The 23637-nt window shown below is 41.2% G+C and overlaps 1 protein-coding gene across 1 annotated transcript in view; it reads right to left on the minus strand.

Annotated features, from left to right (window-relative positions):
* Sh3rf3 (SH3 domain containing ring finger 3) overlaps positions 1–23637 on the minus strand; it is a 330906-nt gene that overhangs the window by 93234 nt on the left and 214035 nt on the right. The window contains 1 exon segment of the mRNA XM_052162973.1: positions 2473–2832. Coding sequence (XP_052018933.1) covers positions 2473–2832 — 360 coding nt within the window.

Genomic DNA, 23637 nt, shown 5'->3' on the forward strand with positions numbered 1-23637 from the left:
TGTGTCTTGTTCTATGGGATACAGTCCAGTGGTCAGTGGGGGTTCAGAATTCATTAGCATCAATAGCCATGTCCCTTTTTGGAAGAAACCATGATCCGGAAGAACTTCTGAACCTAACAACCGTGACAATGACACGGAGGCAGGAGAGGGATGCACACACCCTTGAGTTAATGAAGATCCCAGATAACAATCCTGCCCTTCCCCTCTTCCATCCTCCCCAGAGCCCAAGGGCTTGTCAGTCAGTTAAGTGGTCTTGAGTTAACAGCCTGACCAGACAGACATGCTGGGCTTTAAGGGGAGAGGGGCTTGACTGCTGTGGGTCACTTACTGGGCCCCAAAGTAGAGTGCTTACTGTGGACTATGGAGTGTGAAGAAACAGCAAGCTGACCTTTTCTCTTTGCCCAAGATGTCTGTGTTGGAACACAACTGGGGAGCAGAGATGCCAACTTGGCACAACCTAAAGTCACTTGGGAAGCAGGGCTTGCAATTGAAATATTGCCTTGGTCAGGTTGCCTGTGGCTATGTCTATAAGAGACTGCTTAACAGATGACTGATGTAGGAGGACCTAGCCCACTGTGGGTGGCACCATTCCTACATGGACAGACCTGGGCTGGATAAGAAAGACAACTGAGCATGAACTGGGGAATGCACTGGAGAGAGAGCCAGTGAGCAGCATCTCTCCATAGTTTCTGCTTCAGTTGCTGCTGTGTTTCTGTGCCGACTTCCCTCTATGTTGGACTGTGGCGTGGAAGTATAAGCTAAACAAACCTTTTCTTTTTTTAAGCTGCTTTTTACCATGGTGTTTATCACAGCACCAGAAAGCAAACTAGAACAAGGCCCAAGGACCATTCCATGAGCAACATGTGTGTGGGCAGAGGAGCATGTAAGTCAAGATCCACAGACACTCCAGACACCAACGTGCCTGCTGCAGACCACGGCCTCTGCCCGAGACAAATCCAGCATGGGTGTGCTGATAAAAAGTATATGACACCATGAATGGGTGTTTTTGTATGTGCGTGGGTTATGTTTGTAAATGTGTGGTGTTGATGTGTGTGCACAGGTGTGCATATGTGCATAATATGTGTGTGATATGCAGTTGTAGTTTTCAGCTTCTGGAGAACTATAGTTCTCCAGAAGGTCAGTGTTTTAATTTTATTTGTTAAGATCTATTTGAGGCTCATCTCTTTAACGTGAGAAGCAGAGGCAGGCAGAATTTCTAAGACTGTAAAGTCAGTCTAGGCTTCATAATAACATAGTGCAAGTCTCCCTCAAAAATAAATGTATTTAGCTCATTTTATTTGTTGTATTGTTTTGTTTGCATGCATGTTTGTATAGCGCGCGCGCGCGCGCGCGTGTGTGTGTGTGTGTGTGTGTGTGTGTGTGTGTGTGCATGCCTGGTGACTGTGGAAGTCAGAAGAGGGCACTAGATCCTCTGAAACTGGAATTACAGACAGTTGTGGGTCACCCTGTGGGTGCTGGGAATTGAAACCAGGCCCTTTGCAGGAGTAATATACGCTCCTAACTGCTCAGTCACTGGCCCATTTTAAAAGATGATTCTCTCTATCAATGTATCCAAGCCAACTGGAATTTTGAAAAATGAAGCCAGTTGCTTATTGGTTCCTTCCCAGGTTTAGCCATACCCTGATGCCACTTCTCTGAAGCATGCCCACGACAGTCAGAAGTGGCCCTGGAAAGAGAGTGAAGCAGACAGACAGATGGACCTTGGTGTGAAGCAGATAGAAGGTGTGGAGTGGGCAAGAGCTGGCCCTGCCCATTCTAACTGTGCACAGATGCCTTGTCCTGGAGTAGGCTAAGATTGGAGACCAGCAGCCCACAGCTCCAGGAGACATGTTACCTACTCCTCGGTCTTATTAGAAATCTGATGACCCCCCCTCCCTTTCTGACATTCATAGAGGAGAAACTTTCCAAGATTGACAGGGTCCCTGGATTTCAGGTAATTGTTACTCTATGTTATTCAAGCATCTTACTCTGGGTACTTAAGTCTACAAATAGACTAGTGAAAATAGAATAGATGTTACATTTAGACACAGAAGGATCTACAGAAAGAATGGGAGAGAAAGTCTGAGTGGTGTGGACTCATTCCAGTTCTCAGATCTTGTCCCTTCTCTGCTGAAAGGAACTTCACAGAGTTGTTCAAAATGCCCCACCCAAGACTCTTCCCAGGATAAACATACTGAGCATCAGTAAGAGAGGAATTTCCAAGAGGACTGACTATTACTCCAATGCTGTATCCTGGAATGACTGATAACCACTTCGCACATGGAAGCCACCATGCACATATTTATAAGGCTTTTGATGCCAAGTGGTTGTCCATGAGGAGAGACACCTAGCCACCACAGAAGTTCTGGTGTGGCTTCCTTCAGGATAGTCCAGGAATCCAGGGCGCTAGATATAGAAGTAGAATAGGAACCATGGGAATCATGGACACAGGCCCTTGGCTCTGGGAATTACCTGGGTGGGTACAGTGCAGGACAGATGGGCAAGCTCCCCAATCCTGGCTGCGGCACGGGGGTCACTGGAGCTGATCAGCACCGGAGCACTAATTTCCATGGAGTGCCTGTGACTGGCAGCCTGGGAGGATTTGTGCGTCACACTGAGCGCCGTGAAGGAATGACGCTTCTTGGCATTCTTCTTGCTGTCCACGCGTCGTTGAAAGGCACTGACTGCCCCCGAGCTACTTAGGGTGGGACCTGGGGCCACACTGGCTACTGTGCTGGGGTCAGAGGACAAGAGAGCATCATAGTTGTATGCAGTGGTGGCGGCAGGGCACAGCTTGTCCATCTCAATGAGTTGCTTGGCAGAGTCGTTGAGCTAGGTGGGAAAAAAATGGAGAGGGAACATCATTACATAAATGTCAGCTACCCCACATCTTCCTCTCCAGCTCTCAGCCCTGGCCTGATCTCGCACTTGGGAAATGAGGTTTACAAGGTCAGAGCTTTCATCTGTGGTTTCCACCATGAGTAGTGGGAACGCGGGCCATGAGTTTCCTCGGAGATCCCTAAAGGGCACAGCAGGCAGGAAGGGCCGTCTAGGGCTGCTGCTGCAACCCTTGTCTTTCTCAGTGGGCTGGAAGTTCTTCGCACAGTCTATAGCTCCTACGGAGAGGAACAAAAGCCTGAGGGAGTGAGCATCTTCAGAAAACTCAGGTAATTTTGAGGCACACCTGGTTTGGTGTCCTGTGGATGCTCATGCATCTGTCACATGAGGCCAAAGGGACTGAGTAATACTGACTGAGTACCTGTCTTGTCTATCTAGGTGGTATGTTCCAAGATAACATAGTGAACAAAGACTTGCTTTAAATCACTTCCTCTAAGTTGATCAAAATGCCCCTGGCTCACAGCCAACCAATGGACTGAGCATAGGATCCCCAATGGAGCAGCTAGAGAAATGACACAAGGAGTTGAAGAGGCTTACAGCCTTGCAGGAGGAACAATAATATGTACCAACAGTAAGCCCAGAGCTCCCAGGGACTAATCCACCAACCAAAGAGTACACATGGAGGGACCCATGGCTCCAGATACATATGTAGCAGAAGAAAACCATTTCAGACATCAATGAGAGGAGAGACCATGAATGCTGTGAAGGCTCAATTCCCCATAATAGGGGCATGCAAGTCAGGAAACTGGAACAGGGGAGAAGGGGGAAGGGGGATGAGATAGGGGGTTTTCGGGGGGGTAATGCGGAATGGGGGATACCATTTGAAATATAAATAAAGTAAATATCTAATTTAAAAATCACTTCCTCTGCTAGAGGGCCTCAAATTGCCCAGTTTTCAGAAGATGCTGGCTGGCTCTGGCTCTGCAGGTCTGAGATAGCACCCAACTTCTTACATTTCTTTTGCTTTTCTTCTTTAGAACAGAATTTTTTTTTATTCGATATATTTTTTATTTACATTTCAAATGATTTCCCCTTTTCTAGCCCCCCACTCCCGGAAAGTCCCATAAGCCCTCTCCCCTCCCCCTGTTCTCCCACCCACCCCTTCCCACTTCTCTTTTCTGGTTTTGCCCTATACTGCTTCACTGAGTCTTTCCAGAACAAGGGGCCACTCCTCCTTTCTTCTTGTATCTCATTTGATGTGTGGGTTATGTTTTGGGTATTCCAGTTTTCTAGGTTAATATCCACTTATTAGTGAGTGCATACCATGAGTCACCTTTTGAGTCTGGGTTACCTCACTTAGTATGATGTTCTCTAGCTCCATCCATTTGCCTAAGAATTTCATGAATTCATTGTTTCTAATGGCTGAATAGTACTCCATTGTGTAGATATACCACATTTTTTGCATCCACTCTTCTGTTGAGGGATACCTGGGTTCTTTCCAGCATCTGGCAATTATAAATAGGGCTGCTATGAACATAGTAGAGCATGTATCCTTATTACATGGTGGGGAATCTTTTTTAAAAGGCTCCACATTTACGGGAATGCCCTCAAAGGCCAGAAGAGGGCATCGGCTTCCCCTGGAGATGGAGCTCTTTGTAGTTGTGAGCCGCCTGACGTGGGTGCTGGGAACTGAACTTAGGACCTCTGCGAAGGAGCAAGCGCTCTTAACCACTGAGCCACCTGACCACCCATTTTCTCATTCTTATTAGTTCATTGAAAATTTCATAGAAATTTTTTGATTGTATTTACTCATCTCCTCTAATTTCTTCCAGATTCAACTCCCAATTCTGCGTCCCACTTTTAAGAAAACAAAACAATGAGTACAAGTTTGTGTTGTCCATATAGTATAGATGCAAGGCCTTCCACTGCACCATGGTCAACCAGTAGAAGACCACGCTGGGGTTTGATAGGGCTTGAACTTGTGCAGGTAGCATGCATGCTGTCACAGCTGATATTCATTCAAATGCTCTGCTGTGTCTGGGGAACAGATTTCTTCTAGTCATCCACCCCCAGTGGATTTTACATTTTTTTCATACCATCTTCTGCAATGAACCCTGAGCCTGAGGAGGAGTGGATATCATATAGATATCCCACTTGGGATGAAGGAATCTCAGTCTCTCATTCTCACGTTGACTGGTTGTGGGGTTCTGTGTTAATCAGCATCTACTACAAAAAGCTTCTTTGAGAGGCTGAGAGATGCACTAATATATAGGTAAACAGTAAGTCATCAGGAGTTGGTTTAATACCATGCAATTTATAAAAACAATATAAGGAGGCGCTAACGTTCTTAGTCCAGATAACAGTGACAGGTATGGCTTTCAAGTTGTGCAGTGGTAAAGTCCACTTCATATCCAACCAGAAAGTGGTTGGTTTCTCCCATGACATTCATGCCATGATTGCACCAGTGAACATGTCTTACCAGGCCAGTCATCGGAGAAGCTCACAGTGTTTACAGCTCGGTAAGACTGATGATCACTTTACCTGTCTGGTGGCATGCCCAGCGCCTTCAAGCACTACAAATGCCAGCCAACAGGGATGAAGTTACAGGAGCATTCCAGCTTGATTTCTCTGTGCTCTATGTCCCTACAAGGGGATGTCCTCAGCAATGTGATATCACTGTTAAGTTCTAGAGGCTAACTAAGAACACTAGAAGTAGTCAGTTGTGTTTGGGGCTTGATGAGAACGTATTGGCCAACAACTCCAACAATCCATTCCTGGTGCTGAACTTTGTTGGGGACAGCCCTGCTCCCGTATTTTGATGCTAATTCCACTCCTGGGAGGGGCTTCAGAGGAGGAGTTAATGAAGTATGCAGGTGCCCTGTGAACCTTCTCCCCACTTTAACTTTTCAAACAAAGGCTAGAGCCTATGATTGGGCAGGAGGAGGGAAGGTGGAGCTGAAAGGTTTTTGGGGGGAGAAGAGAGAGGAGGAGGAGGAGAGAGAATCAACAGAGGAGGAGAGAGGATAGACAGAGGAGGTAGAAAGAGAATGGAGAGAAGCACGTAGCTTGGAGAAATCATAAGTCATGTGGGATCTCATAGATGGGAATAGAGCAGTGTAGTGGTAGATCTGTCCTATCGAGGCAGATAGCTTGTATTCATATTGATTGAGTTGTGATTTCTTTAACTGGGTAATCTGAGTTGGAGATTTACTACACCAGAGCCTTTTATTTGATAGCTTGTGGTTTTTAGTAGGAGATTGTTACCACTTTATAGAGTAACTCTATATAAATTACGTATATGTGTGTATACATATATTTTAGGAAGCTTCTGCAGAAGTAGGCTTCCGATGACTGTTTCAAAATGTCTTTAATGTTATTCCTCAACAGCTGACTTATTTAACTCATCTTATCCCACTATTCCTCTTTAACATTTATGCCACTGTACTTTATCTCCCCTCCATTAATGCCTTCTTCCCTTCATGGTCCCTAATTTATTTCATGACTTCCATGCAGATTCCAAATGGAAAACACATATCTGAAAATTCAAAGTGCATTCACAAATTAGAGAACATGCTAGGTTTGTCTTTAATCGGGTAATTTGGGTTGGGTAATTTGGGACTAGGTTACCTCACTCAGAACGGTTGCTTTCTGCTCCACATATTTGCCTAAGAATTTCATAATTTTGTTTTTTTCAAATATTTTTACTCAAAAGTATAAACCAAAAAGCAACCAGCTTCTTGGTTAAAGGTGGGGCTATGTATCTGCACCCCCTTCTCAGTGACAGGATATTGTGTGTGCTGTTACAGTCTGTGAGTCCATCTGAGGACTAGTCCCGTTGTGTCTGGAAGCTGCTGTTTGTATGGAGTCGTCCACCACCTTTGACTCTTACACTCTCACTTCACATGGGTCCACAAGCCTCAGGGGGCGGAGTCTGATAACGATTTCCCACCTCAGCCTGAGTGTTTTAATGTCTCCCCCTCTCTTCACATTGACCAGTTGTGGGTCTCTTCATTAAGTACCACCGACTGCAAAGAGCAGTTTCTCTAATGAGGGTTGCACAGTGCTTTCCTCTACTGCTTACATCACTATGCCATTAGAGGTCATTACATTGCTTTGTTCATTTAGAGAATAGCAGATTTTCCCCTAGATATTTAACATATCTAGTCTCAGGTTCGTGGCCACTTTAGCACTGTCATTTATGGGCTCCATCTAATAGAGTCGGCTGTAAATCGAATAAAACGTGGTTGGTTACTCCCATGACATTTGTGTCACTGTTGCATGACAATATTATGCAGGCAGATCACTGTTGTGGGTCAGAGGGTTTGTAGCTGGGTGAAATAGATTTTTACTTTATTCCTCTAGAAGCATTCCAGGTATCTTCCAGAACTTGAAAACTAGTCAGTAGGGGTGAAGCATGTAGTTGGACACCAGTTCAGTGTCTCTATATTTAATTACATTAGTCAGTTGGGTCTTCAGCAATGAAGTTTCATCATGAGGTTATGGAGAGCCATTAATAGCCTTGGCAATTTGTGATGTTTGGAGGGATGTTTGTGGGGCTCTTTTGGTCAATGAAGCAAGAAGATGTAGTCTGTTCCTGGCACTGGAGGTCCTACTTGGTGATTATCTATATCTATATCATCTACATCTTCTATATCTACTCTATCTACATCTACATCTATATCTATCCATCCATCCATCTATCTATCTATCTATCTATCTATCTATCTATCTATCTATCTATCTATCTATCTATATTGTGTAAAGTTCCATATTTTCATCACCCATTCAGTTGATGGACTGGCTCTAATTTCTGGCTCTTATGAACAGAGCATCTCTGAACATGGGTGAGCCAGTGTCTCCACAGAAAGATGCAGAGTCCTTTGGGTGTGTCTCCAAGAGGAGCATAGCTGCACTGTGAGCTACATCAATTGCTGGATTCCACTGATCTCCATAGACTGTACCAGTTTGCACTCACACTAACAATGAATAAGATGCCCCCCTTCCTTCAACCTCACTAACATACACTGTCATTTGTTTTATGGAACTTGGTCATTCTGACTGGGATAAGACAAAAATCTTAAAGTTCTTTTAATCTTAATTTCTTTGATAGCTAAGAATGTTGACTATTGAAGTGTTTCTTAGACTTTTGTGTTTTGCATTTTGAGAACTGTCTGTTTAATCTTTTTTTTTTTTGCAAATAAAACACCCAAAATTTATTAAGCTTTAAAGTTTTACTACAATAAAATCAATGAAAATACCACAAGTAAAATTTACTTATAATTATATATAATTATTCAACTTAAAGATATGTTACTCAAGAAGTAACATATAATTAGGAGCAAAATGGTATTAAGATGTGTTGTGGCTAAGAAGAGGAAGGCGATAAGAATGGACCATAACTTTAAAAATCACACAGTGGTGCACTTTTCTTTGTTGCTAACTCCATTGATCTACAGATTTTGTTGATTTTCTTCTAAGAAGTTAGGAGCAAAGCAACATTTGTGTAGCTATTTGGGAGATTAATAAATCAGGGCTTGTTATTTGTAATCAGGGTCGTTGTTGGATCACAGATCTATTTATTTTTTTAAAAAAATTTATTTATTTATTCAATTTATATCCCAATATCAGCCCCTCCTTCTCCTCCCGTTCCACCTTCCCCTCCTCTTTTAGAAGGGGACACCCTCTGGGTGTGCCCCTTCCCATCCCTACCTCTTCAACCCCTTCACATCAAGATACTGCTGGAATAGGCCCATTCTCTCCCACTGAGGGTAGACAAGGGGTCCATTTAGGGAGTGGGATCCACAGGCAGGCAGACCACAGGTTCAAGGACAGCCACCATTCCATCGTTGGGGAACCTGCATGAAGACTAAGCTGCTCATCTGCTGCATATGTGCAGGGGGCCTAGGTCCAGCCTGTGCTCTCTCTTTGTTTGGTGAATCAGTCTCTGGGAGCCTCCAATGGTCCTGGTTAGTTGACCTCATTGGTCTTCCTGTAGAGTCCCTGTCTTCTTGGAGACCCTCAATCTTCCCAACTCTTCCTTAAGACTCCTCAAGTTCCATCTAATGTTTGACTGTAAGTCTCTTTCCATTGGCTGCTGGTGGTGCCTCTCAGAAGACAGTTATGCTAGGTTCCTGTGATATATTCCTTTGGGTCTGAGTTACCTCGCTCAGGATGACCACCCAGTCTGACCAGCAATATTTGTGGAAGATGGTGCATTTTCTCTGTTGTGCACTTCTGGCTTTTTTGTCAAAATATCAGGTATCTGTGGGTGTATAGAAATATGTCTCTGTCTTCAATTCTATCCCACTGATCAATGTGTGCAATTTATGCAAATATTATGCAGTTTTTATTACTATAGCGTACAGAGCCATATAGGGGCAGTCATGCACATGGTTTGAGTTTGACTTTGGTCAAGAACAATCCCTGGTTTGGGGGGGGGGCAGGAATTTGCCTTTAGGACATAATAGGGAAGTAGGTTAAAGCAGGAATTTTTATCCTAGGGTGGAGAAGCTCAGTGAAGGTTAAGTTCATTCTTCCTCCAGGTCTAGGAATTCCTGAATTAAGCAGGTGACCCACCCAGCTGCGGGAGCAGTCAAGACGAGGACCTCCAAGAGAAGCTAGACAACTTCCACCGGAACTCAGCCCGCAGTCTGGGGGGAAGGGTTTGCCCAAACTGTTAAAAGGCCTGGCACCATTAAAGTTTCTGGCTTTGATCAGTGAATATTGTCTTAGCCCTTATTTCTTTTCGCCCCTTCCCTATCCATCCCTCAGCTTCTGTTCCAGAAACCCACTTCGTAATAGCTGCAGGCAGCTATGGAATACAGCCTGAAATCTAAGATGGTGATCAATCCAGCAGCTTTTCTCTTCAAGACTGACTTAATTGCCCTGTGTTATGATTCCATATGGAGGTGAAGATTTTTTTTCAATTTCTCTTAAGAGTTGTGTTTCATTTTTGATGGACATTTTGCTGAGTTTGTGGGTGGCTTTTATGTAGGATGGCCATTTTTATAATATTAATCCTACTGATCCCCAAGCAAGGGGCATTTTTTCAATCTTATGGTATCATATTTAATTTTTTTCTTCAACATCTTAAAGTTTTTATTGTGCAAGTCTTTCACTTTGAGGCTATGGTGAAAGGTATAGCATTCCCTGATTTCTCAGTATATTTGTCATTTGCGTATAGTAAGGCTACTGATGTTTATATGTTAATTTTGTATCCTGCTACTTTGCTGAAGGAGTTTATCAGCTGGTTGAGTCTTTAGGGTCTCTTACATATAAAATCATGCCATCTGAGTCATAGCTTGGGTTTGACTCCTGTGAAGAGGCACTATGACGAAGGCAACTCTTGCAAACTGGGGCTGGCTTATAGGTCCAGAGGTTTAGTCCATTAGCATCATGGCAAGAAGTATGGCAGCATATAGGCAGGCATGGTGCTGGAGGAGGAGCTGAAAGTTCTGCATCTTGATCTGAACACAGCCAGAAGACTGGCTCTTCTGCAGGCAGCTAGTGAGAGGGTCCCATCTGCACTGGGCAGGACTTCAGAGACCACAGCCATGATGATGTACTTCCTCCAGGAAGTCCATATCTACTCCACTAAAGCCACACCTTCTAATAGTGCCACTTCCCATAAGCCAAACATACTCAAACCACCACATTCTTTGTAAGGATATTCTGACTTCTTCCTTTCCTATTTAAATCTCCTTTATCTCCTTCTTACTACCCTAGATAATACTTCAAATTCTATATTGAATAGTTATAGATGCAATGTACAACCTTGTTTTGTTACTGATTTTAATGGAATTACTTTTAGTTTCTCTCCATTTGACCATTGGCTTGCTGTAAACTGCCTTTGTTATGTTTAGATATGTTCCTTGTATCTCTTGACTCTCCAGGACTTTTGTTTTTATTTAATAAGATAATCATGTTTTTTTTCTTTCAGCATGTTTATGTGGTAGATTACAATTATTGATTTACATCCCATATCTGTGGGATAAAGTCAACTTGATAATGGTAGATAATCTTTTTGATGTTTTCTTAAATTCATTTTGCATGTTTTGAGAATTTTAACTCCTCTCTTTAGAAGGGATATTGCTTTATAATTTTCTTTAATTCTTGATTCTTTTTGTGGTTTTGGTATCAAGGAACATTTCTTATTCTTTTTAAGAAACCACTATAACTTGAGTTTATATTTTGTAGAATAATTTGACAGATATTGTTGGTAGTTCTTTGAAGGTGTGGTAGAATTCTCTACTGAATCCATCTGGCCCTGGGATTTTTTTTTGGATGGAAGATTCTTAATTACTGCTTCTATTTTACTAGGGATTTTTTTGGTCTCTTTAAATTGTTTATTTTATCTTTTTTTTTAACTTTGGTAGATTATGTAAATCAAGAAATTTATCCATTTCCTTTAGGAGTTCCAGTTTGATGGAATATAGGATTTAAAAAATAATTGAGTTCCTTCTAGTTCTCTTCTGCGCCCATGAACAGATCCTGTCTTCCAGACTCCCCACCCCACCCACACTCAAAGACAGCTTGACCCCCAGAAATTCTGACACCCCCAGGCTCACAGGTGAGTCTCCCATCCTGCTTCCATACCTAGTCCAACTGGGACCTCCCAGGGGCCCAGAGGACACAGGACCTCCCACTCTTCCAGAGACACATTTTCTTTCTGGTTCAAAACTGTGCTCAGGAAAAAAAAAATACTGTGCTCCATCCACCACCCAACTCCATCCACACCCAAAGACAGATTGATGGCCAGGAGTTCTGACACAGCCAGGCTTACAGATCAGGCTCTCCAGACCCCCTCCCACACCCAGAGACAGCCTGACCCAAGGAAGCCCAACATAACCAGGCTCACAAGATGGACAGGCTCCAACCAGAGACAGAAATGTCAGTTAATACCAGAGAAAACCAGATGGCGAGAGGCAAGAGCAAGAACATAAGCAACAGAAACCAAGGCTACTTGGCATCATCAGAACCCAGTTCTCCCACCACAGCAACCCCTGGATCCCCTAACACACCTGAAAAGCAAGATTCTGATCTAAAATCCCATGGCATGAAGATGATAAAGGCCTTTAAGGAGGACATAAATAACTTCCTTAAGGAAATACAGGAGAACACAGGTAAACAGGTAGAAGCCCTTAGAGAGGGAACACATAAACCCCTTAAAGAAATACAGGAAAACATAAACAGGTGAAAGAATTGAACAAAACAGTTCAGGATCTAAAAATGGAAACAGAAACAATAAATAAATTACCAAGGGAAGCAACCCTGGAGATGGAAAACCTAGGGAAGAGTTCAGGAGTCACAGATGCAAGCATAACCAACAGAATATAAGAGAAGAGAGAGTCTCAGGCGTAGAAGATATCATAGAAGACACCGACACAGCAGTTAAAGAAAATACAAAGTGCAAAAAGCTCCTAACCCAAAAAAATCCAAGAAATTCAGGACACAATGAAAAGACCAAACCTAAGAATAATAGGTATAGAAGAGAGCGAAGATTCCCAATTCAAAGGGCCAGGAAATATCTTCAACAAAACCATAGAAGAAAACTTCCCTAACCTAAAGAAAGAAATGTACAAGAAGCCAACAGACAAAATAGACCAGAAAAGAAATTCCTGCCATTGCATAATAATCAAAACACCAAATGCACAGAACAAAGAAAGAATATTAAAAGCAGTAAGGGGAAAAGGTCAAGTTACATATAAAAGCAGACCTAGCAGAATTACATTAGACTTCTCAATAGAGTCTCTAAAACCCAGAAGATCTTTGGCAGATGTCATACAGAACCTTGGAGAACACAAATACCAGCCCTGGCTACTATACCCAGCAAAACTCTCAGTTACCATAGATGGAGAAACCAAGGTATTCCATGGAAAAAACAAATATAAACAGTATCTTTCCATTAAACTAGTCATACAGAGGATAATAGAAGGAAAACTCCAACATAAAGAGTGAAACCACAACCAGGAAAATAAACCAAGAAAATAATCTTCTCACAACAAACCCCTAAAAAAGAGAGTCACAAAAACATAATTCCACCTTTAACAAACAAAATAACAGAAAGCAACAATCATTGGTCTTTAATATCTCTCAACATCAATGGACTCAGTTCTCCAATAAAAAGACATAGGCTACCAGACTGGATATATAAACAGAACCCAGACATTTGCTGTATACAGGAAATACACCTCAGTGACAAAGACAGACACTATCTTAAAATAAAAGGCTGGAAAAAAGTTTCCAAGCAAACGGTCCCAAGGAACAAGCTGGAGTAACCATTCTAATATCCAATAAAATAGACTTTCAACCAAAAGTTATCAAAAAAGATGGGGAAGGAAATTTCATATTAATCAAAGAAAACAATCCATTAAGATGAACTCCCAATTCTGAACATCTATGCCCCAAATGCAAGGGCAACCACATTTGTAAAAGAAACATTACTAGAGTTCAAAGCACACATTGAATCTCAAACAATAATAGTGGAAGACTTCAACACCCCATTCTCACTAATGGACAGATCATAGAAACAGAAACTAAACAGAGACACAGTGAAACTAATAGAGGTTATGAATGAAATGGATTTAATAGATATCTATAGAACATTTCACCCTAAAACAAAAGATTATACCTTCTTCTCAGAAACTAATGGTACCTTCTCCAAAATGACCATAACAAAGCCTCAACAGATACAAGAAGATTGAATTAATACCATGCATTCCTTTAGACCACCACAAACTAAAGCTGGTCTTCAATAACAACAAAAACAACAGAAAGCCCACAAACTCATGGAAGCTGAATAACTCTCTACTCAATGATAACTTAGTCAGGGAAGAAATAAAGACATTTTAGAATTAAATAAAAAGGAAGCCATAGCATACCCAAACTTATGGGACACAATGAAAGTAGTGCTAAGAGGAAAACTCATAGCTCTGAGTGCCTTTATAAAGAAATTGGAGAGCAGTTTAACAGCCCATCTGAAAACTGTAGAACAAAAAGAAGCAAATATACCCAAAAGGAGGAGATGGCAGGAGATAATGAAACTCAGGGCTGAAGTCAACCAAGTAGAAACAAAGAGAACTATACAAAGAATCAACAAAACTAGGAACTGGTTCTTTGAGAAAAATCAACAAGACAGATAAACCCTTAGTCAAACCAACTAGATCATCTCATTAGAAGCCGCAAAAGTCTTTGACAAATACAACACCCTTTCAGGTTAGAAGTCTGGGAAAGATCAGGAATTCAAGGCACATACCTAAACATAATAAAGCAACATACAGCAAACCAATAGCTAACATCAAATTAAATGGAAAGAAACTTGAAGCAATCCCACTAAAATCAGGGACAAGACAAGGCTGCCCACTCTTATTCTATTTATTCAATAAAGTACCTAAAGTTCTAGCCAGAGGAATTGGACAACAAACAGAGGTTAAAGATATACAAACTGGAAAAGAAGAAGTGAAGATATCATTATTTGTGGATGATAGTATACATAAACAACCCAAAAAATTCTACCAGAGAACTCCTGCATCTTATAAAAAAAACTTCAGCAAAGTGGCTGGATATAAAATTAACTCAAACAAAATCAGTAGTCTTTCTGTATACAAAGGATAAATGGGCTGAGAAAGAAATTAAGGAAACAATACCCTTTACAATAGTCACAAATAATATAAAATATCTTGGTGTGACTCTAACCAAGCAAGTGAAGGAACTGTAGGACAAGAACTTCAAGTTTCTGAGGAAAGAAATAGAAGACCTCAGAAGATGGAAAACTCTCCCATGCTCATGGAGATCAGCAGGATTAACACGGTAAAAATGGCCATCTGACCAAAAGCAATCTATAGATTCCATGCAATCCTCATCAAAATTCTAACTCAATTCTTCATAGATTTAGAAAGAACAATTTGCAAATTCATACAACTGGAATAACAAACAACCCAAGTTAGCAAAAACTATTCTCAACAATAAAATAACTTCTGGGGTAATTGCCATCCCTGACATCAATCTATACTACCAGAGCAATAGTGATTAAAAACCACATGGTACTGGTGCAGAGACAGAAAGGTTGATCAATGGAATAGAGCTGAAGACCCAGAAATAAAAGCACACACCTATGGCCTCTTGATCTTTGACAAAGAAGCCAAAATCTTCCAGTGACAAAAAAAGACAGCATTTTCAACAAATGGTGCTGGTTCAACTGGCTGTTGGCATGTAGAAGAATGCAAATTGATCCATTCTTATCTCCTTGTACAAAGCTCAAGTCCAAGTGGATCAAGGACTTCCACATAAGATAGATATGCCGAATCTAACAGAAGAGAAAATGGGAAAGAGCTTAAAATACATCAGCACAGGAGAAAATTTCATGGACGGAACACCAATGGCTCAGGCTCTAAGATCAACAATTGACAAATGGGACCTCATAAAATTGAAAAGCTTCTGTAGGACAAAGGGCACTTCCAATAGGACAAAATGACAATCTACAGATTGGGAAAAGATCTTTACCAACCCTACATCTGATAGAGAGGTAATATCCAAAATATACCAAGAACTCAAGAAGTTAAGACTCCAGAGAACCAAATAACCCTATTTAAATATGGGGTACAAAGCTAAATAAAGAATTCTCAGGAATTCTGAGGAATCTTGAATGGCTGAGAAACACCTAAAGAAATGTTCAACATCCTTAGTCATCAGGGAAATGCAAATCCAAATGACCCTGAGATTCCAACTCACACCAGTCAGAATGACTAAGATCAAAAACTCAGGCGACAGCAGATGCTGGTGAGGATGTGTAGAAAGAAGAACACTCCTCCACTGCTGGTGGGATTATAAGCTGGTAAAACTACTTTGGAAAACAATCTGGCAGTTTCTCAGAAAATTGGGCATAATTCTATCTGAAGACCCAGCTATACCACTCCTGGGCATCAAAAGATGCTCCAACATATAACAAGGACACATGTTCCACTATTTTCATGTCAGTCTAATTTATAATAGCCAGAAGGTGTAAACAATCCAGATGTCCCTCAACAGAGGAGTGAATACAGAAAATGTGGTACATTTATACAATGGGGTACCACTCAGCTATTAAAAACAATGACTTCATGAAATTAGCAGGCAAATGGATGGAACTAAAAAAATATCATCCTGACTGAAGTAACCCAGGCACAAAAGGACACACATGGTATGTACTCACTGTTAAGTGGATATTATACCAAAAGCTCAGAATACCCATGATACAACTCACAGACCATATGAAGTTTAAGAAGAATGAAGACCAAAGAATGGATGCTTATACTCAGAAGAGGAAATAAAATAATCACAGGAGATAGAGGAGGAATCTGGGAAGGAGAGAGGAGGGGGAGATAAGGGGAATCAGGTATGGGAAGAGATAAGATAAGAAGTCCAGATCATCAGGAAAATGAATAGAAATATGTAACAGTGGGGAGTGGGGAATGGGGGGGGCACTAGAAATTCTCAGATGCCATAAAAGTGAGAGGTTCCCAGGACCCAACAGGGATGACATTAGCTGAAAAACCCAACAAAGGGGAGATAGAACCTGTAGAGACCACCTCTAGTAGATAGGCTTGCCCCCCCCCAGTTGCAGGATGGGGCCACCCACCAATCTCAACATTTTTAACCCACCCAGAATTGTTCCTGTCTAAAGAAAACGCAGGGACAAAAAAAACAAAAAAAACAAAAAAAACAAAAACAAAAACAACCAACCAAACAAACAAAAGGAACACAGACTGAAGGAAAGTCTATCCAGAGACCACCCCACCTTGGGACTCATTCCATCTGCAGACACCAAACCTGAACACTACTGCTGATGTCAAGAAGTGCTCTCTGACAGGAGCCTGGTATGGCTGTCCTCTGAGAGGCTCTGCCAGCACCGGACTAAGACAGATGCAGATAGTCACAGGCAACCATTGAACTGAGCCCAGGGACCCCAATGGAAGAGTTAGGGGAAGGACTGAAGATGCTGAAGAGGATTTCAATCCCATAGGAAAACAACAATACCAAGTAACCAGACCTCCCCCCTATCCCACCTGCCTGAGAGCTCCCAGGGACTAGACCACCAACCAAAGAGTACACATGGAGGGACCCATGGCTCCAGCTCCCTATGTAGCAGAGGATGGCCTTATCTGGCATCAACGGGAGGAGAGGCCCTTGGCCCTGTGGCGACTTATCCACATAGGAGGATGCTAGAGAAGTGAGGTAGCAGTGAGGTGAGTGGGGGAGCACCCTCATAGAGGCAAAAGGGAGGAGGGATGGGATGATGATTTTGTGGAGGGAAGACCGGGAAGGGGGACAACATTTGAAATGTGTTTAGATTTAAATAAAATAATCAATGAAAAAGAAATACAATAACAAATGAAATTATAATATAATCATATCATTCTTATTTCCCTCTCCTCCCTCAAACTCTGTGATGTACTCATCCCCACTACCTTTGAATCAATGGCCTTGCTGGTTTCTTATATCACTTCACACATTAGAGTCCCTCCATTTTCCCATTTCACTTATCTGATTAGATGCATGCCATAGAATACAGACTTTTAAAGTATATATGATCTTCTGAACATCCTCAGTGTAATATCCTCAGTCATAATGTCTCCCTTTTCATCTCCAACTTTATTAATTTGAATTTTCTCTATCTTCTAAGCTGGCTAAGGGTTTGTCAATCTGGTTGCTTTTCTCAAAGAACCAACCCTTAATTTTCTTGATTCTTTGTATAGTTTGTTTGCTTGCATGTTTCTATGTCATTGATTTCTGTCCTGTGTTTGATTACAGGAAATGACTCTTACAATGTTGAAATAAAATCTGCCCATTTCAGCATTATCTTCCAGAATACTGCATGCCTCCATACCTCCCAGCATTGTGGGAAACTCTTGTTAACTTAGACACATCTCGGACTGCAGGGCCAGCATCCAGAGGGCCTTTGCTGTGCCCCTGGAAGTGAATAGATTCAAACCGAGAAACTCCTGGCTTCTGGCAACTTATACAAGGTACGTTTTTTGCCAGACACAATGAACAGGCCGAGCTGAGAAGGAGCCGTGATGTAGCACAGGGTCCCAGAGCAGAGCAGGGCACCTGTGCATAGAGGCAACCTCAGTTCATTTGTCTTAACAACTGAGTATTGTTCCATTGGGTAACTCTACCACATTTTCACGATCCATTAATCAGATGATGGCCATTTAGCTGATTCCATTTCTAGCAATTTTAAAGAGAATAGTAATGACCATGAATGAACAATTATTTCTAGAGAAACATATGGAGTACTCTGCCCAAAATGGTTTAGCTGGTTTTTTCATAGATAGATTTATAGCTTTTTAATGAAACTACCACAATGATTTCCAGTGTGGCTACACAAATTTACACTTACCCCCCCCCCCCCAAATTAATAAGGGTTCCCCTTTCCCATATGTACACCAGCATTTATCAGTTTCATTTTTGGTAGTGTTGCTGTCTTGTTTGATTGTTTGCTTTTAATCTTAGTCATTCTGACCATAGCAAGATGATTTGCATTTCCTAGCTGTCTTAAGGATGTTGATCATTTTAAAAAACATATTTCTCAGGCATTTGTATTTCAACTTCTGATAACCCTGTTTAGTTCCATGTCTCAATTTTTTCATTGGTTGTTTGTTGTCCTTTTCTTAACAATTTTTAAGAGAATTTCATACGTACATTCCGTATTTCCATCATTATCCCTCTCCTCATCCCATGCCACCTCTACTCAAAAATCTAGGACTTCGTTTATTACTATTGTAACATATATATGTATGTATAAATTCATAAATGCAGCCTGATGAGTCCCTTCAGTTCTGCTTGTATGTATATATGATTAAGGCTGACCACTTGGGACTAGATAACATGTTAGGGTTTGTTCTTGAAGAAGACTGATATTCATTCATCCTCTGTCTTTCTCTCTTAGAAGCCTTGTGAGATTTCCTTTATCCACTTTGGCATGTTAACTGGTAGCATCATTTTTAGGTTTTGGTTTGTTTTTTGTTTTTTGTTTTTTTTTTCAAGACAGGGTTTCTCTGTGTAGCCCTGGATGTCCTGGAACTCACTCTGTAGACCAGGCTGGCCTCGAACTCAGAGATCCGCCTGCCTCTGCCTCCCAAGTGCTGGGATTAAAGGCGTGTACCACCACTACCCGGCCATTTTAAGGTCTTGTTTTGGTGACTATATTATTCATATTTCATGACCACTACCTCTCTGCTCTATACAGAGATACTATTTCACAGCTTGTGCTCTGTCCCTCTGGCTCTTAAAATATTTTTATTCCTTCCTTGTGATATTTCCAGAGGTATAGGGCTTGTCTTGTAGATGTATCAAGTAGAACTGAGTAGCTCACAGTAAGTTGTTTTCTGTATTGTGACTAGTTGTAGATTTATGTAATGGTCTCCATCTATAGAAAAAAGTTTCTTTGATGAAGGGGTGAGAGCTACACTTACCTCTGGGTATGATAGGTGTTGAGAATGCCATTGAACATACTAGGTTAGGGGACTGAAAGCAGCTTGTTGCCCTGTAGGGTCCCTGGCCTCAGCAGCAATGGGCAGTTGTCTCTTCCCCCCAATGGGAGTTGTTGTTACTCCTAGGATGTTAGTGCCACTAAGGTACCTTTTGATACATTATAGACACCCTGCCATTCTGGTCATTGTTGAAGCTTGTAGGCACTGGAGCTGGGTAGGACTATTGATTATTTTTTCTTCATTGGCAGCCTGTAAAGCTCCTTGTGGCCCATGAGAGGTAGGTCTCAGAAAGGAGACATTCAGCTCAGATCCAGCTTGGTTCTTTCACATCTTGTTTCCTAAACTGCGGTGTCTTTAACTATAGGGTCTTACTTCTAATTTCTGGGAGGAAATGAAGGGTAATGGCAAAAGCTCAAATTACTTTAGGAGGATCTTAGGCTAAAAACTTTAACTAAAAACTCGAAAGGAAGTTTCTCATGTCTGGTCCTGGGGGTTTTGTTAAACAGTATATTGTTATTTGGAGGAACATTGTCATTTCCAATGACATATGCAAAATACGTTCATGTATGCATACTTACATATGTGTGCTCATGTTTGTGAGTGTGTATGTGAATGTATGTATGTATATGTATATATACACATGTGTAGTATGTATGTGTGAATGTATATGTGTATGTACATATGTGTGTGTATATGAGTGTGTTTTTGTGAATGTGTGTGTATATGTAGTTTTAAGGAAGCATAAAGTAACTCCTTGTAGCCTTTTCAAACATTCTTGTGCTGTTCATTCATTCTCCATACCTTTCACCTCTGTATTGCCCTGTTCCTGTTTCCCAGTTAAAGCTGGCCTCCCAGATTCCCCATCTCCCCTTTCATAGCAACTATGTCCCAATATCCCCTTCTCTAGAACACTGTGACAGAAGGCTCTGGGAAAACTGGTATTCCACATGCAGAAAAAATGAAATAAACCTGTATCTATGACCTTGCAAAGAAACTAATTCCAAATGGATTGGCAACCTAAATGTAAAACAGAAAATACTAGAAGAAAACATAAACAGTGCCCTATAAAATGTAGGTCCAGGAAAGAACTTTTTAAATGGGGCTCCATTTGCCTAGGAATCGAGGCTAACACAAGTGCTATTTTAAAACAAATCTTTTGCACAGCTAAAGAAGCAAACGGTCAAGAAAAGAAGTCTACAGACTGCAAGAGGATCTTTGCCAGCCACACATCTAACAGAGGAAAGATATTTATGATATACAAAGAGCTAAAAAACCAGAGTGTGGTCATTTGTTTTCACTCCTGGGAGGATTGCAGAGCAGCAGAGCCCATATGGAAACCAGTGTGAGGAATCTTTGTAAGTCTAAAGGTAGCTCTCCCATATGGCTCAGCTGTGGACACCATGACAAATGCAAGTTTTATAAAAGACAACATTTAACTGGGACTGGCTCACGGGTTCAGAGGTTCAGTCCATTGTCATCAAGGCAGAAGCATGGCAGCATCCAGGCAGGCATGGTGCAGGAGGAGCTGAGGGTTCTACATCTTTATCCAAAGGAAGCCAGGAACAGACTGGGCATGCTCAAGCATATAGGAGAAAGATCTCCAAGCCCGCCCCCACAGTGACTCACTTCCTCCAACAAGGCCCCGCCTCCTAATAGTGCCACTCCCTGGGATAAGCTTATACAAACTATCACACACTCCTTAGCATTTGCCCAGAGATTCATCATTCTATTCCACAGATATCATTCCACCATGTTCACTGCCAGTCTACTCGCTATCGCTTAGGAAATGGAATCAAATCTCCTTCGACTGAGGAGGAGATGGTACAGTGTGGTATATATACCCCATGGTATGCCATGGCACACAGCTGTAAAGAAAAAGGAAATAATAACATTTGCAGATAAATGCAACAGAGCTAAAAAAAAAAAAAAGATCATATTGAGCGAGGAACTAGAAGACATCACACTGAGTTAGCTACCTCGGACCCTTTCCCCCTCTCATTTTGGGTTGCTAACTCCAAATCTTGAGCTGTGAGTACATACAGTAATATAGACAGCCAGTGATTACAGAAGTCAGAGAAGTCACAGAGACTGTTGGCAGTGACAGTGGGACACCAGAGAGGCAAATGACAGGGCACGAGTCAACAAGTCATTGAAGGGGAAAGCAGAAAAATGGCAAGGCTCTGATTAGAGGGGGGAGATGGATACAGAAGAAGGAGGGAAAAGGGAAAAATACAGTAAGGATGACTGAAAAGGTCACAAGGAATCATACACTAACTACCTACAACCACACAATGCATGTAAGTCTTTGTAGAAATACACATACAGAGTTTAATACATTTTTTTCTATCTGGGCTAACAGTGGTGCTGAAAAGAGTCATAAACCTTCTTTAAAAAAAAAAGAAAGAACAAAGAAACCCCACCAGTTATAGCCAATTGCATAAAATGTATACTATTAGAATGAAAGGCACAGATTAACATCAACCAAATAATAGTAGGTGATTTAAAAACTATATTTTTATAACAGACAGGTCCTCTGAACAAAAAGAAAAAGAAAAACATTAGAGTTAAATTACATATTAAATGGATTTAATAGCCATCTACAGAATATTCCACCCAAATACCAAAGAATAAACATTCTTTACCAGAACACACAAAAGCTTCTCTAAAACAGAGTAAATCCTGGGATAAAAAAAAAAAAACAATTTTAGCAAACTCAGAAACCCTGAACTACCTACAGATCCCATCTGATGCTAATGCAATAAAATTATAGAACACTGACCCCTCCCAGAAGGGAGAGGCTAAATTACATTCCTCAGACCACAGGTGGTCCCTGTGGCTAAAGGCCCAGAGTCCATTGGCCACCTACCTCATCCTAACAACCAATTAGTTTAAAGGGAATACTCTTCTGCCAATCACATTGTGCCTAATGGCGGCTGCCCCAGAACTGTATAAAAGGCCTGGGCAGCCCAGAGTGCATGTCATTCTGCCCTCCATGTGCAGGGCAGCCCCAGCATGCTGGATAATAAATAAAAATCCTCTTGCTTTTTGCATCAAAAAAAATTTAAAACTGACAGAAAACAAATCACTAGTGAGTACACAAACACATGGAGATTACACAACTCATTACAGAATGGTTAATATATTGAAAAGAAAATCAAGAATGAAATAAAAACATTTCCTGAAGTGATTTGAAACATACCAAGTCCCCTGAGATACACTAAAAGCACTCCTACAAGGGAAATAGATAGCTTTCTAAGTGACTAGGATAAAAAAAAAAAACAACAGAAGAATCAATATAATTGACTTAATGTTGCAACTTAAAATCTGTGAAAATGAAAGCAATGAATGTAAATACAGTAGACACCAAGAAATCAGAGGTGGGGGGCCGGAGAGATGGCTCAGAGATTAAGGGCTCTGGTTGTTCTTTTAGAGGTCCCGAGTTCAATTCCCAGCAAAGACATGGTGGCTCACAACTACCATATATAATGTGATTTGATGCCCTCTTCTGACAGGCAGATGTACATGCAGATAGTGTATTCATATGCATAAAAAAATTCATCTTTAAAAAAGGAATCAGAGGTGAAATTAATGAAATAGAAACAAATAGTCAACAAATCAGAAGACTCACTCATTGAGAAGCTACACAAGATGGATAGACTCTGCTCTAGCTAACTAAAAGAAAGGAAGAGGTGTCACTTATTAACAGAATCAGAAATGGACGGGGAATCATTACAATGCCAATTAAGTTCGGAATAGTATAAGAAAATATTTTAAAAATGATATTCCATTAAACTGGAAAATCTAAAAGAAAAAAGTTTCTAATTTTTCCAAACCACCAAAATAAAGCCAAGAAACAGAACCATAGCAATGAGGCACTAGGAACAGGAGTAAAGGGACTTCCAGTTAAGAAGACTCCAGGAAGCGAGGATTCATGGCAGAAGTCTACCAGAATATTGAGGAGGCTCTTTAGCTAATCCTCCTTTAACCACTCAAAAAGAGAGACAGAAGGAGAGCTCCTAACCTCCTCCTATCACTCTAATGCCAATATCACAAAAGACACAACAGAAAAGAAAAATGGAGGCCCAAATCCCTGATGAATATAGATATAAAATTGCTAGCTAAAACTTGCTAACGGAACACACACATGCTTAAAGGGGAATGCGCAGCATGAAAAATCTGGCTTTACCCCCTTGACATGTAGAGACGATTCAACATACACAAGTCGGTAAGTGTAATAAAATCACACAATTTAAAGACCAAAATCATCCCAACGGATGCAGAAAAGCCTCTGACAAAAATCCAGCATGCCTTCCTGAGTCCTAGAGGA

The sequence above is a fragment of the Apodemus sylvaticus genome, chromosome 19 (assembly GCF_947179515.1).
Source record: "Apodemus sylvaticus chromosome 19, mApoSyl1.1, whole genome shotgun sequence".
NCBI classification, from domain to species: Eukaryota; Metazoa; Chordata; class Mammalia; order Rodentia; family Muridae; genus Apodemus; species Apodemus sylvaticus.